The sequence below is a fragment of the Salvelinus namaycush genome, chromosome 2 (assembly GCF_016432855.1).
Source record: "Salvelinus namaycush isolate Seneca chromosome 2, SaNama_1.0, whole genome shotgun sequence".
NCBI lineage: Eukaryota > Metazoa > Chordata > Actinopteri > Salmoniformes > Salmonidae > Salvelinus > Salvelinus namaycush.
This window is the reverse complement of record NC_052308.1, coordinates 5296655-5310396: the sequence shown is the minus strand read 5'-3', so window position 1 is coordinate 5310396 and position 13742 is coordinate 5296655. Positions and strand designations below refer to the sequence as shown.

Here is a 13742-nt window from a genome sequence, read left to right as displayed (position 1 = left end):
TTAGCAGTGACTCTGCTGATCGCTACTTTATTGAGGAGAAAATGTACTTGATATGATATGTGATGTGTTGTTGTCTCACCTAGCTATCTGAAGATTAATACACTAACTGTAACTCAATCTGGATAAGAGTGTCTAGTAAATGACTAAAATGTTAAATGTTTGTAGCTAGATGCATTGTTTTTGGCATACTTGTCCGCTGTTGTCATTGTGACAGTGGAGCTTCTGGGCTCAGCTCGTATGTGTCTGTGTTCTGGTCTCCGTTTTGTTCCAACGCATCTCTGTCCCAGTCATTGTTGTTTTCAAGTCTGTAAGTCTCTAGACCAGAATTCTCTCCTTCTCCATTGCCTCTGTCGACATGCTGTCTGTCTCTCTCATTCCCCACAGGGCTAGAGCACAGCTCCAACCCTAACCCGTCACCAGACCCAGACCCCGATAAAGTACACGCCTCCTTCATATGGCCACCTTTAGTCTTGTCTGTCTCGTCCTCCTCTCCCTCCTCCTCCTCTTCATGTGCTCTCCCTCCTATCCCCCCGTCCAGACTGGCATCACTGAGAAACATTGGGGTGTACTCCATGGAGAAGGGGGTGCCCCCGGAAACATGGCCCAGATCGGTGGACCCTCCTGGGGTAAGAGGAGGCTCCTCGACCCCTTCCCGTTCCTGGTCCCTGCTACAGTAGGCGTATCGATGGTTCATGTGTTGGGAGTAGGAGCCAGAGTGGGAGAACCTCTTGCCACACTTATCACACTCATAGGGCTTCTCTCCAGAGTGCAGGCGACTGTGTTCCATCAGATGGTGTTTATGCTTGAAGGCCTTCCTGCAGATCTGGCACTCGTGGGGACGTTTACCTGTGTGGGGGGAATATATCAGAACAGAAACATGCTCAATCCATCGTACTGTAGCTTTCAAAAGACAGAGATTATCCCTAAAAGCCACGATCATACTATCTGGTTGTCTCCCCGTCACCTTACTAAAAGGGCTCTATTCAATCCACGTCGCGGTAGTTTAGCCTTACAGCGTGATTGAACTTTAAAAGGCAATGTTCCCGTGGTTTTGCGGAGACTGCATTCACAGTAAACGTTGCGTACGTCGACACAACCGTTTAATTACCGTTACATTTCTATCGCGGAATGTGTAAATAAAGCTCTTAGTATAATTTATGCTTTATAATTTCTATACATGTCACTGCGTATACCTGTGTGCTCATACTTGTGTCGGAGCAGAGAGCTGCTCTTCTGGAAGGTCTTGTCACAGACGTCGCAGGCGTACAGGCCTTCGTCTGTCTTCTTCAGTCTCTTCCTCCCTGGTCCCCCTTCTCCCTCTCCTCCTTCCTCCATCAGCGAGAGGTAGTCCAGACCCCCGCAACCCATCACCTCACCCTGGGTGGGGACATACACAATACTAATGGTTAGGAGGTTCTGATCTGGGTCTATTCAGAGGATGTCATTGTTGTTTTCTCTTTAGTTACAGTTCATTCCTGTGAAATACGTTTGAAAATATCTTTCTCTGCATTGAATTGAAATAAACGTTATACCACAACATGTTTTATACCATAACATATTAGGGTAAATGTTGTTCTTACCATGAAGGCTTGTCTCTCCTGATGGATCCTCTTCAGCACGGCATCTGTGTCTGACTCCATCATGTAGACCATAGGGGAGAGGAATCGCTGGCTGCTGGCTGGGTGACTGAGGGGCAGGGAGGGAACCACATCATGTCCTGAGCCAGCTAGCCCAGCGGGCATCATGGGGTTAAACAGAGGGTATGCACTGTAGATGGAGCCCTCAAACATCGGAACGCCACTGTAGACGGCTTGATGCTGCTGATGAGATTAAATTAGTTTAGATTAGATTGATGTTTATCGTCCTAAAAGAGTAAAATCTTACGAAAAGCTCACACATTGCACATTACATACACCGTATAGAACCACAATAGAAAACAAACAGCACACAGCCAGACATATATAATACCACTCCTGTCCCACACCTGTTGCCAAGGTGGACTGAGACTCAGCCTCCGGTGGAGCTGCTGGTTCTCTGCTGGCTCTCTGTAGGTCTTCTCTCTCTTTTCTCCCGGACGAGGGTGTCCATTACTGGGCATGCTGTCCTCCAGGGCTTTCCCCTCCTGGGGCTTGGGGAGGGAGAGATCCAGGGGTTGGTCATTCTGGGAGCTACCCGACCCTGCGGTCCTTCCTTGGGGGATGGTTCGACTCCAAGGGGGGGTGAGAGTGGTGTTGGAAAGGTCCAGGCACAGGGGCGAGTCGATCTCTGAAGAGGGGAATGGTCCTATTGGTAGCAGTGAGGACATGTCTGTAGCAGGGCTAGTTGGTGCTGGTTGGCCGGGGCTGCCGCCACTCCTTCCACTCTCCTGGCTAGACCAATAGGATCTCATGGATAGTGAGTCTGGGCGGGGCTGTAGGGGGGAGTGCATGGCGACCAGCAGCTCCTGAGGGACAGAGTGCCAGCAGGGTCTCTGGAGAGGAGACTTGTCTTTGGAGAAACCGTTAGCTATTGCTGGGGTTTTATTGTTGTTGTCTGGTGGGGGTGGCTGGAGAGGAGTTCTGGAGGAGAAGTAGAGGGGAGAGAGGTGGTCTTTGCTGCGAGGACCTTCAGGCACCTCCATGGACTGCCGGTTAATCTTACAGAGGTAGCGCTCATGCTGCAGTAACATGGCAGGGCTGGGGAAGAGCTGGGAGCACCAGTGACATGTCACCCCACCCCTGTACCCCTCACCCGAGCCGGTTCGGTTGCGTTTCAGCGGTTTTGGATCATCTGCCTTCTTGTCTCGTCCTCCGTTGTGAATCCCCAGTCTCCCCTCCTCCCTGGGTGAGCCTACATCTCCAGCCTCCCTGTCAAACATCTCCTGCAGCATCTGCTCAAACTTGCCCCCGGCGGTGGCATGGAGGTACGGCAGCAGGTTGGTGCCCTTGAACACGTTGTCCCGGAGGGAGAACTCCGCTGGGGGGTCCCACAGCCTGCCTAGCTCCCGGCCCTGGAGGATCCCCCTGCTCTGGTCCCCAGGGGGGTACAGCTCCCTCTCTAAGCCCATTGGTGACTGACGCTTCTGGGTGTGAGGAAGGTAGGGAGAGCCCTTTCCACTGCTGTTCCTACCGCTTCCTGCTGAGGGTGATGCAGGGGAGGACTGGTAGGTCCCCTGGCTATGTCTGTTGTTATAGGTCTCCCCTCCACCTCTACGTCCCCCCCCTCCTCCTCCTCCTCCTCCTCCCCCTCCTCCTTCTCCCCCTCCTCCTTCTCCTCCCCCTCCTCCCCCTGTCAAGCACTTCTTACTGCTGAGGTGTGAGCTGTAGGAGCCAGAGTGAGAGAAGCGCTTCTTGCAGTTGGAACATTCATACGGTTTCTCACCTAAAGAAGGAAGCACAGAACATCAGTTGAAGATGCTTCGCCTCGTGCCTAAGAACAACCCTTAGTCGTGTATTATTTACCAAAATCCATGGGTTCTCATGTCTTATTGCTTTAACATAAAATCAATCAGATTGATTTAGAATATTTCATGTAAGAAAACGTGCATTACCACTGTGGATGCGGAGGTGCTCTTTGAGGTGGTGTTTGTACTTGAAGGATTTCCCACACTGAAAACACTTGAACTTCCTGCTCTCCGCACCATGGTCAATGTGCTGCACCAATCACAAACACGCGTTCAGTCAAATCAGTTCTGGTCACCAGGAGATTGAGAGTCAACTCTGAGATTGCATATCATGCCTTTTCTACAGTCAAACTACAGGGCGTTTGGAAAGTATTCAGACCCCTTCACTTTTTCCACATTTTGTTACGTTACAGCCTTATTCTAAAATGGATTAAATAAAACATGTTCCTCATCAATCTACACACAATACCCCATAATGACATCACAATACCCCATAGTGACATCACAATACCCCATAATGACAAAGCAAAAACAGATACTTTTTTTGTGTGCAAATTTATTTAAAAAACAATACAGAAATACCTTATTTACATAAGTATTCAGACCCTTTGCTATGAGACTCAAAGTTGAGCTCAGGTGCATCCTGTTTCCATTGATCATCCTTGAGTAGTTTCTACAACTGATTGGAGTCCACCTGTGGTAAATTCAATTGATTGGACATGATTTGGAAAGGCACACACCTGTCTATATAATGTCTCAGAATTGACAGTGCATGTCAGAGCAAAAACCAAGCCATGAGGTCAAAGGAATTGTCCGTAGAGCTCCGAGACAGGATTGTGTCGAGGCACAGATATGGGGAACGGTACCAAAGCATTTCTGCAGTATTGAAGGTCCCCAAGAACATAGTGGCCTCCATCATTCTTAAATGTTTGGAACCACCAAGACTCTTCCTAGAGTCTGGAGGCAGGCCTCCTGGCCTCCCGGCCAAACTGAGCAATCGGGGGAAAAGGGCCTTGGTCAGGGAGTTGACCAAGAACCTGATGGTCACTCTAGAGTTCCTCTACGGAGATGGGAGAAGGACAACCATCTCTGCAGCACTCCACCAATCAGGCCTTTATGGTAGAGTGGCCAGACAGAAGCAACTCTTCAGTTAAAGGCACATGACAGCCCGCTTGGCGTTTGCCAAAAAGGCACCTAAAAGACTCGGACCATGAGAAACAAGATTCTCTGATCTGATGAAACCAAGATTGAACACTTTGGCCTGAATGCCAAGCGTCACGTCTGGAGGATACCTGGCTCCATCCCTATGGTGAAGCATGGTGGTGACAGCATCATGCTGTGGGGATGTTTTTCAGCAGCAGGGACTGGGAGACTAGTCATAGATTGAGGGAAAGATGAACGGAGCAAATTACAGAGAGATCCTTGATGAAAATCTGCTCCAGAGCGTTAAGGACCTCAGACTGAATGTCTTTGAGTGGCCCAGTCAGAGCCCGGACTTGAACCTGATCGAACATCTCTGTAGAGACCTGAAAATAGCTGTGCAGCGACGCTCCTCATCCAACCTGACAGAGCTTGAGAGGATCTGCAGAGAAGAATGGGAGAAACTCCCCAAATACAGGTGTGCCAAGCTTGTAGCCTCATACCCAAGAAGACTCGAGGCTGTAATCGCTGCCAAAGGTACTTCAACAAAGTACTGAGTAAAGGGTCTGAATATTTATGTAAATGTAATAATTCCATTATTTTTTTTAAATATACATTTTCGAACATTTATTAAAACATGTTTTTGCTTTGTCATTATGGGGTATTGTGTGTAGATTGATGAGGGGGAAAAATTATTTAATCCATTTTAGAACAAGGCTGTAACGTAAAAAATGTGGAAAAAGGAAAGGGGTCTGAATACTTTCCGAATACACTGACATAACACTTTTTTGGAGTCATTAGATTGCTGGTCATATCCGTCTTGAAGAACCTTCAGAAAGAGTAGCACCTTGTAGTAGGTGGACTCCAAAGGATTGTATATCTCTTCCAGTGTGTCACCTTGCCCTGTACCTGACTGTGCAGTCCCATGTGTCGTTCCATCTGAGCTCTATAGTGCCCGCCGTCCCGCTCGTGGCAAAACTTGATGTGCTCGCGTAGGGACCCTCCGCGGTGGAAGGTATGCTGGCAGAACGGACAAGCCTGTAGGTTCCTGAGAGCATCTGGACTTAAAGGGTCGCCGTCTAGGACACACATAGCCAGATAGAGGACAACTTCAAGTTTGTTAACAATAAATTCATTCAGAAACAAAAAGTTTAAGAAACATAATGTCAAGGATTCAAACTGTAGTCAACAGCCATCAAGGAATCCATGTATCTGGCCGTAAATGACATAAGGCTGTATTTCCTGCAATTCTGATAGTAGCTCTACGGATGTTGAAAAATGTAACTACAAAATGTTCTACTCAAATTAGCCTTGTGGGCTAATCTAATATCAACAGAGATTTGGGGAAATGCAAGGTATGTTTATAAGGATGCATATCCATAACCTACCTGGTCTCTCAGGTGAGCGCTGAGCCCCAAGAGACCAGACGGGAGGGAGGTCATCATGGAGGCGCAGGCTGCCAGTGTGATACATGGCTGGGGCAGGGCTTCTGCCGTTGGGGGGCAGGTGGTTGTGGTGCTGGTAGTGGTGTGAGGCAGGTTGGTGGGAGGATGCCTTTCTCAACTGAACCAGGAAGTCATAGTTGGCCAAGTCCTCCAAGGCCCTGCTGTCTGACCTCTGACCTGCTGGGGAACAGAGACAGAGTGAGAGGGTAAAGAAGTGTGACGGTGATGATATGTTATGAACAGAGACAGAGAGACAAAATTACATTTTATTTTCTATGTAGTGTACTTCATTAATAGTTCCTAATTCCGTATATATAATTATACATTGTCTAGAGAATAGGCTGTCTGATGTCTGACCTGGGGACAGTGGGCATATCCCACATGACGTGTCTATTTTCAATTATCTTGTCATACTGTTATAGTCATTGTTTAACACTTTAAAATACAGAGTTAAACTGTGTTTAAAAAATGATATGAAGAACTGTGAAAGAGAGAACTTGACGTCTGCTCTGGACATCAGCAGGAATAGCCTAGAAGATTTTCCCCGTTGAGTTCAATCACAGGCAGATGTAAGAAGACGAGACAGGACAGTCAGAGGGATGTAAAGTAAAGAGAAGATGAGACAGGACAGTCAGAGTGATGTAATGTAAAGTAAAGAGAAGACGAGCCAGGACAGTCAGAGGGATGTCAAGTAAAGAGAAGACGAGACAGGACAGTCAGAGGGATGTAAAGTAAAGAGAAGACGAGACAGGACAGTCAGAGTGATGTAATGTAAAGAGAAGACGAGACAGGACAGTCAGAGTGATGTAAAGTAAAGTAAAGAGAAGACGAGACAGGACAGTCAGAGTGATGTAATGTAAAGTAAAGAGAAGACGAGACAGGACAGTCAGAGTGATGTAATGTAAAGTAAAGAGAAGACGAGACAGGACAGTCAGAGGGATGTAAAGTAAAGTAAAGAGAAGACGAGACAGGACAGTCAGAGTGATGTAAAGTAAAGTAAAGAGAAGACGAGACAGGACAGTCAGAGTGATGTAATGTAAAGTAAAGAGAAGACGAGACAGGACAGTCAGAGTGATGTAAAGTAAAGTAAAGAGAAGATGAGACAGGACAGTCAGAGGGATGTAATGTAAAGTAAAGAGAAGACGAGACAGGACAGTCAGAGTGATGTAAAGTAAAGAGAAGACGAGACAGGACAGTCAGAGGGATGTAATGTAAAGTAAAGAGAAGACGAGACAGGACAGTCAGAGGGATGTAAAGTAAAGAGAAGACGAGACAGGACAGTCAGAGTGATGTAAAGTAAAGAGAAGACGAGACAGGACAGTCAGAGGGATGTAAAGTAAAGAGAAGATGAGACAGGACAGTCAGAGGGATGTAAAGTAAAGAGAAGACGAGACAGGACAGTCAGAGGGATGTAAAGTAAAGAGAAGACGAGACAGGACAGTCAGAGGGATGTAAAGTAAAGAGAAGACGAGACAGGACAGTCAGAGTGATGTAATGTAAAGTAAAGAGAAGACGAGACAGGACAGTCAGAGGGATGTAAAGTAAAGAGAAGATGAGACAGGACAGTCAGAGGGATGTAAAGTAAAGAGAAGACGAGACAGGACAGTCAGAGTGATGTAATGTAAAGTAAAGAGAGGACGAGACAGGACAGTCAGAGTGATGTAAAGTAAAGAGAGGACGAGACAGGACAGTCAGAGGGATGTAAAGAGAAGACGAGACAGGACAGTCAGAGGGATGTAAAGAGAAGACGAGACAGGACAGTCAGAGTGATGTAATGTAAAGTAAAGAGAAGACGAGACAGGACAGTCAGAGGGATGTAAAGTAAAGAGAAGACGAGCCAGGACAGTCAGAGTGATGTAATGTAAAGTAAAGAGAAGACGAGACAGGACAGTCAGAGTGATGTAATGTAAAGTAAAGAGAAGACGAGACAGGACAGTCAGAGGGATGTAAAGTAAAGTAAAGAGAAGACGAGACAGGACAGTCAGAGTGATGTAATGTAAAGTAAAGAGAAGACGAGACAGGACAGTCAGAGTGATGTAAAGTAAAGTAAAGAGAAGACGAGACAGGACAGTCAGAGGGATGTAAAGTAAAGTAAAGAGAAGACGAGACAGGACAGTCAGAGGGATGTAAAGTAAAGAGAAGACGAGACAGGACAGTCAGAGGGATGTAAAGTAAAGAGAAGACGTGACAGGACAGTCAGAGTGATGTAAAGTAAAGAGAAGACGAGACAGGCCAGTCAGAGTGATGTAAAGTAAAGAGAGGACGAGACAGGACAGTCAGAGTGATGTAAAGTAAAGAGAGGACGAGACAGGCCAGTCAGAGTGATGTAAAGTAAAGAGAGGACGAGACAGGACAGTCAGAGTGCTCTGCTCCGTGTTGAGCTTCACGCCCGTCAGACTTGGAGGAATATTTTTCAAATCTTTGCAGATGTTGGTATTTTTTTGATCTGTTGTTCATGTGGCAAGGAAGAGCCTCTGTGGTTGAATGCTGTTAAAACTGGGCTTTGACTTCATTATGCTTTGCCAAATCACATGAGGTGAGAGAGGAGTGAGGGAGAAAGGAGAAGGAGGGAGAGAGTGAGTGTGTGTGTGTGTGTGTGTGTGTGTGTGTGTGTGTGTGTGTGTGTGTGTGTGTGTGTGTGTGTGTGTGTGTGTGTGTGTGTGTGTGTGTGTGTGTGTGTGTGTGTGTGTGTGTGTGTGTGTGTGTGTGTGTGTGAGTGTGTGTGTGAGAGAGAGAGAGAGAGAGAGTGAGTGAGAGCATGTGAGGGAGATAGAGAGGCAGAGAGAGAGACAGAGAGAGAGAGAGAGAGAGAGAGAGAGAGAGAGAGAGAGAGAGAGAGAGAGAGACAGAGAGAGAGAGAGAGAGAGAGAGACAGAGAGAGAGAGAGAGAGAGAGAGAGAGAGAGAGAGAGAGAGAGAGAGAGAGAGAGAGAGAGAGAGAGACCAAATATATATATATATAATAATAATGATTTTCCAGAGAAGATCCAGATCTCAGGAAATTAGACAAGATGTCTCAATTGGTACAAAATACATAGAGTACTGCACACACTACAATTACTTAGGTTTAAAAATAAGCTCAACTGGACACCTAAATGAGGCAGTGAATGAACTGGGAGAGAAAGCTCAAAGGAAAGCATGCAGGGCATTCTACGACCATTAAAAAAGCTATTTCTAATTGATATACCTATTAAAATTGGGTTTCACCCAATGGGACAAACACCCCATTGAAGCCCTCCACGCAGAGTTCTCCTATATGTCCAGGGGAAAACTACAAACAACGCATGCAGGGCAGAATTAGGCCAATATCCATTGATAATAAAAACTTTAAAAAGAGCAATTTAGTTTTGGAAACATCTAAAATACAGTGACCCCCTCTCATATCATTACCAAGCCCTGCAATGCCAAGAGCTGAACAAAGAAAAGAGTCCCCTCATCCAGCTGGTCCTGGGGTTGAGTTCACAAACCTGTTCTACTAACACACTGAAGCCTCAGGACCAGAACATCCAATCAATCAGAATAAACCAAATTATAACACAGTCAAAACAAAACTACATTGATTATTGGAAAACACAAGCACAAACACAAAGCAAAATGCAGTGCTATCTGGCCCTAAATCGACAGCACACCATGGCAAAGTACAGGCTCAGTGAGCACAGCCTTGCCATTGAGAAGGGTAGACACAGGAAAACCTGGCTCCCTGTAGAGGAAAGGCTGTGCAACCACTGCACCACAGCAGAACCTGAGAGAGAGCTGCATTTCCTGACAAAATGTCAAACATTGAAACAAAATAAGAGAGTGTCATTTCCCCAAAATTTGAAACCCTTTATCTTGATTTGACAAGACTAGCAATCCTGTTGGGGGAGGACGCAGAGAGCTGTGGCTTGGCACTACATTTACATGGATTTACTATCTCACCTTTATTTAAATAAGCAAGCCAGTTAAGAACACATTCTTATTTACAATGACAACCTACTCTGGCCAAACCCTAACCCGGATGACGCTGGGCCAATTGTGTGCCGCCCTATGGGACTCCCAATCACGGCCAGTTGTGATACAGCCTGGAATCGAACCAGGGTCTGTAGTGACGCCTCTAGCACTGAGATGCAGTGCCTTAGACCGCTGCACTACTCGGGAGCCCCTACATTGCTGCCTGCCATAAGATGAGGGACAGTGTCTGACAGACTAACCAACCTGCATGTTGTCTATGCCATTGTTATTGTCCTTTGTATGGGTATTTTGACCCTTGGTTATTGTTCTTACTGATTGTCCCATTGACAATATTGATTATTCCTATTTTAATGATGTTAATATTGTAAATGTTACGTCAAGTAGAGTATATTGTTACATCATGCCAATAAAGCAAATTGGAGAGAGAGAGAGAGAGAGAGAGAGAGAGAGAGAGAGAGAGAGAGAGAGAGAGAGAGAGAGAGAGAGAGAGAGACAGGGAGGGGGAGAGAGAGAGAGAGAGAGACAGGGAGGGGGAGAGAGAGAAAGAGAGAGAGAGAGAGACAGGGAGGGGGGGAGAGAGAGAGAGAGAGGGGGGGAGAGAGAGAGAGAGGGAGAGACAGTCCAATTGTTAGGCAAGCAAAGAGTAATTTTCTTTGATTCCAGCTCTAAATAAAGCGTTGTGTGTGTGTTCCCGTGGGCGCGCGGGTGTCTCTGAGCTAAAAAAGAAAGGTACTGATTTCAGTATCGTAACGTCCACCTCGGTGTTACATGGAAATATTGTGACATTGTGGTGGAATGACTCTTCCGCTGCATCCTACATACATTTTCAAAGATGACAATGAAGATGAAAAAGCCCACAGGCTGGTTTGAAAAAGGGTTTCATAAGACTGTGATACGGATGTTTGTCGACGTCTAACAGCGTCTCAGAGGAGTGCTGATCCAGGATCAGGTCACTCGTGTCCATGTAAGATTATTTATGATGAATGTTTAAAAAAAATCCTACACTTGAGACTCTTTAAGATAACAAATTAAATCACATTTTATTTGTCACATGCTTGGTAAAGAACAGGTTTACAAACTAACAGTGAAATGCTTACTTCCCAACAATTCAGAGAGATAAAATAGATAAATAGTAGAAAAATTTAAAACGATGTATTTATTCCTAACACCAGGAATAAATACACAGTGAGTAATGTTTACGGGCCTAGTTGTACAACCTGGGTGGGAACTAGGCCTCTATGGCGATACACTTACTGTAGGTCATGAGAGATTCCTGCTTCCTGTCCATAGTTATCCCACTCTCAGGTACCTCCTCTTCCCCCTCTGCACAGTGGCCCTCCCTCGGGATGGGGCTTTGGGGCCGGGTTGACTGGCCCCTGGGGCTGGGGGTACCTCCTGGCTCGGTCCCTTCCCCGTCTCCCTCACCCTCGCTGGGGGTCAGACTGGTCTTGTCCAGGCTGCCCTGATAGTCCTGGGGTTCCGGGCTCCACAGACCCACCTCATCACCATCCTCCCCCTCCGAGCCCAGAGAACTGAACCATTCGATGTCCGCTGTGGAGAGAGAGCAAGAGAGAGCGATAGGAACCGAGAGAGAGAAAGAAAGAAAGAGAGTGAGAGAGAGGAAGGGAGAGAGAAAGAAAGAGAAAGAGAAAGCAAGAGAGAGAGAGGAAGGGAAAGAGAGAGAGAGAAAGGGAGAGAGAGCGCACAAGAGGGGGTGGGAGAGAGAGAGAGGAAGGGAGAGAGAGTGAAAAAGCGAGAGAAACTTTCACACGGTTCATAGACCCCTCTTATTTCTGACAGTATGTTACATCATTTGTGTGGTTTTTACATATCTGACACAGTGGAAGAACATTTAACAAATTCAAAATTGCCAGAGAATGTATAGCTGGAGAGTGTATAAAACGGCAGAGTCCAACATCAAACTGTGAGACTGGTATTTTATCCAGCGCCACTCAAATCAGAGACGGACTGTAAAAAGCAAACATTTTTCCATCACATAGACAATAAATGATGATCACAAACACATGCACGCACACGCACAAATCACAAATCTGCGAGGGACTGTAAAAGCCACTTTTTACCATCACATAGACAACAATTTAGGATTTTAGATGTATTTCCCAAGATCCTCTGGTGCCCCCCTCCCCTCTCGCTCTGATTGGCTAATTATCTAATCATTACCACATAGAACCACACATTCTATTTGATGTGTTTATCACTGCATAGAACCATTAACCTTGATGGGGTTTATACAATATACATTATTACATAGAACCATTAACCTTGATGGGGTTTAAACAATATACATTATTACATAGAACCATTAACCTTGATGGGGTTTAAACAATATACATTATTACATAGAACCATTAACCTTGATGGGGTTTAAACAATATACATTATTACATAGAACCATTAACCTTGATGGGGTTTAAACAATATACATTATTACATAGAACCATTAACCTTGATGGGGTTTAAACAATATACATTATTACATAGAACCATTAACCTTGATGGGGTTTAAACAATATACATTATTACATAGAACCATTAACCTTGATGGGGTTTATACAATATACATTATTACATAGAACCATTAACCTTGATGGGGTTTATACAATATACATTATTACATAGAACCATTAACCTTGATGGGGTTTATACACTATACATTATTACATAGAACCATTAACCTTGATGGGGTTTATACAATATACATTATTACATAGAACCATTAACCTTGATGGGGTTTATACACTATACATTATTACATAGAACCCCTCACTAAAGATGGCGCTCTGCTGTGTGTGGCTTTGACAGTAGTTTCCCAACAGATATTTGCAGCATTGGCACAGTAATATCTTAACCTGATATAGTATTTTGTCTTCTTGACTTTCTTTTGTAATACCACTATTCATGAAACATCAAATGAAGCCAAACACTAACAAATAAATACACTGTCAACATAAACACCAAAAAGTTGATGCCGTATACAATGCCAGGGTTTTGTAGAGTACAAGTCTGTGTACAGACTGAATGAGATATGATTTAGTTATTTAAATGTTTCGGGAATGTCTCCGTGTATTCAATTCATATGCGTGACGTTACCTAACAACAAATTAAACGGTTACTTGTGAATTAGTTCAATCTTATCTATGACTCCATTGTTAGCGGATGTTGATAACAAAGTCGTTTACTGGTATGTTTAACTCTTTAAAATCTATCATTATGACTGGATTTTATTTTTTCTTCTGTTCTATTTCACTATTTAAATATCTAAGTATGACTTGAAAAGCAAAATCAAATTGAAAGGGTCCCCTCAGGTTTTTTTTGTCTTACGTGATTGTGTTCACACAGCGAGTGAGCAGATGAGTTCATGTTTGGGGAGCACCACTGACTGCCATTTACAAAAGTGTCATCTTTATGGCCCGGCACACTTGCATCATTCTCACTGACTGCATATACAGGATAGCTGAGGTGACGAAACGGAGGTGTGACCTTTACCGTTCTGACTGTGATGCTCTGACTGTTGTGGAGAGGTGGGCCAGTGGGCTCGGAGGGGGTAGCCCACTAATAATGCATTGTAATATTCATCACATCTGTTCTCCTCTGTTTCTCTCACCGTATGCATGCTCCAGCTGACCTGCACTGTCCACAATGCCCCCCCGCTAACTTCACTAGTCATAAACTCTCTACTCTTCACTGTCTTATTACCGGATGGAAGAAACACAGAGGGATGTTTCATCTCTGCTGTGTTCTATAAAGACTTTGAAGAGCCTAGATGAGGTGATGCCTGGCAGAGATGATAAGCATCTCTCACTG

At 45.1% G+C, this 13742-nt stretch overlaps 1 protein-coding gene across 1 annotated transcript; it reads right to left on the bottom strand.

Moving 5' to 3' along the window:
* Window positions 1-202: 202 nt before the first annotated feature.
* On the bottom strand, window positions 203-13551 carry LOC120020206 (zinc finger E-box-binding homeobox 2-like). Its single transcript, XM_038963717.1, has 10 exons — window positions 13425-13551; window positions 11172-11468; window positions 5911-6144; window positions 5425-5580; window positions 4119-4126; window positions 3530-3632; window positions 1985-3360; window positions 1581-1820; window positions 1194-1377; window positions 203-846 (listed from the first exon to the last, which is right to left on the bottom strand). The coding sequence occupies exons 1-10, from the start codon at window positions 13549-13551 to the stop codon at window positions 203-205; spliced, it is 3369 nt and encodes a 1122-aa protein (XP_038819645.1).
* Window positions 13552-13742: the final 191 nt, after the last annotated feature.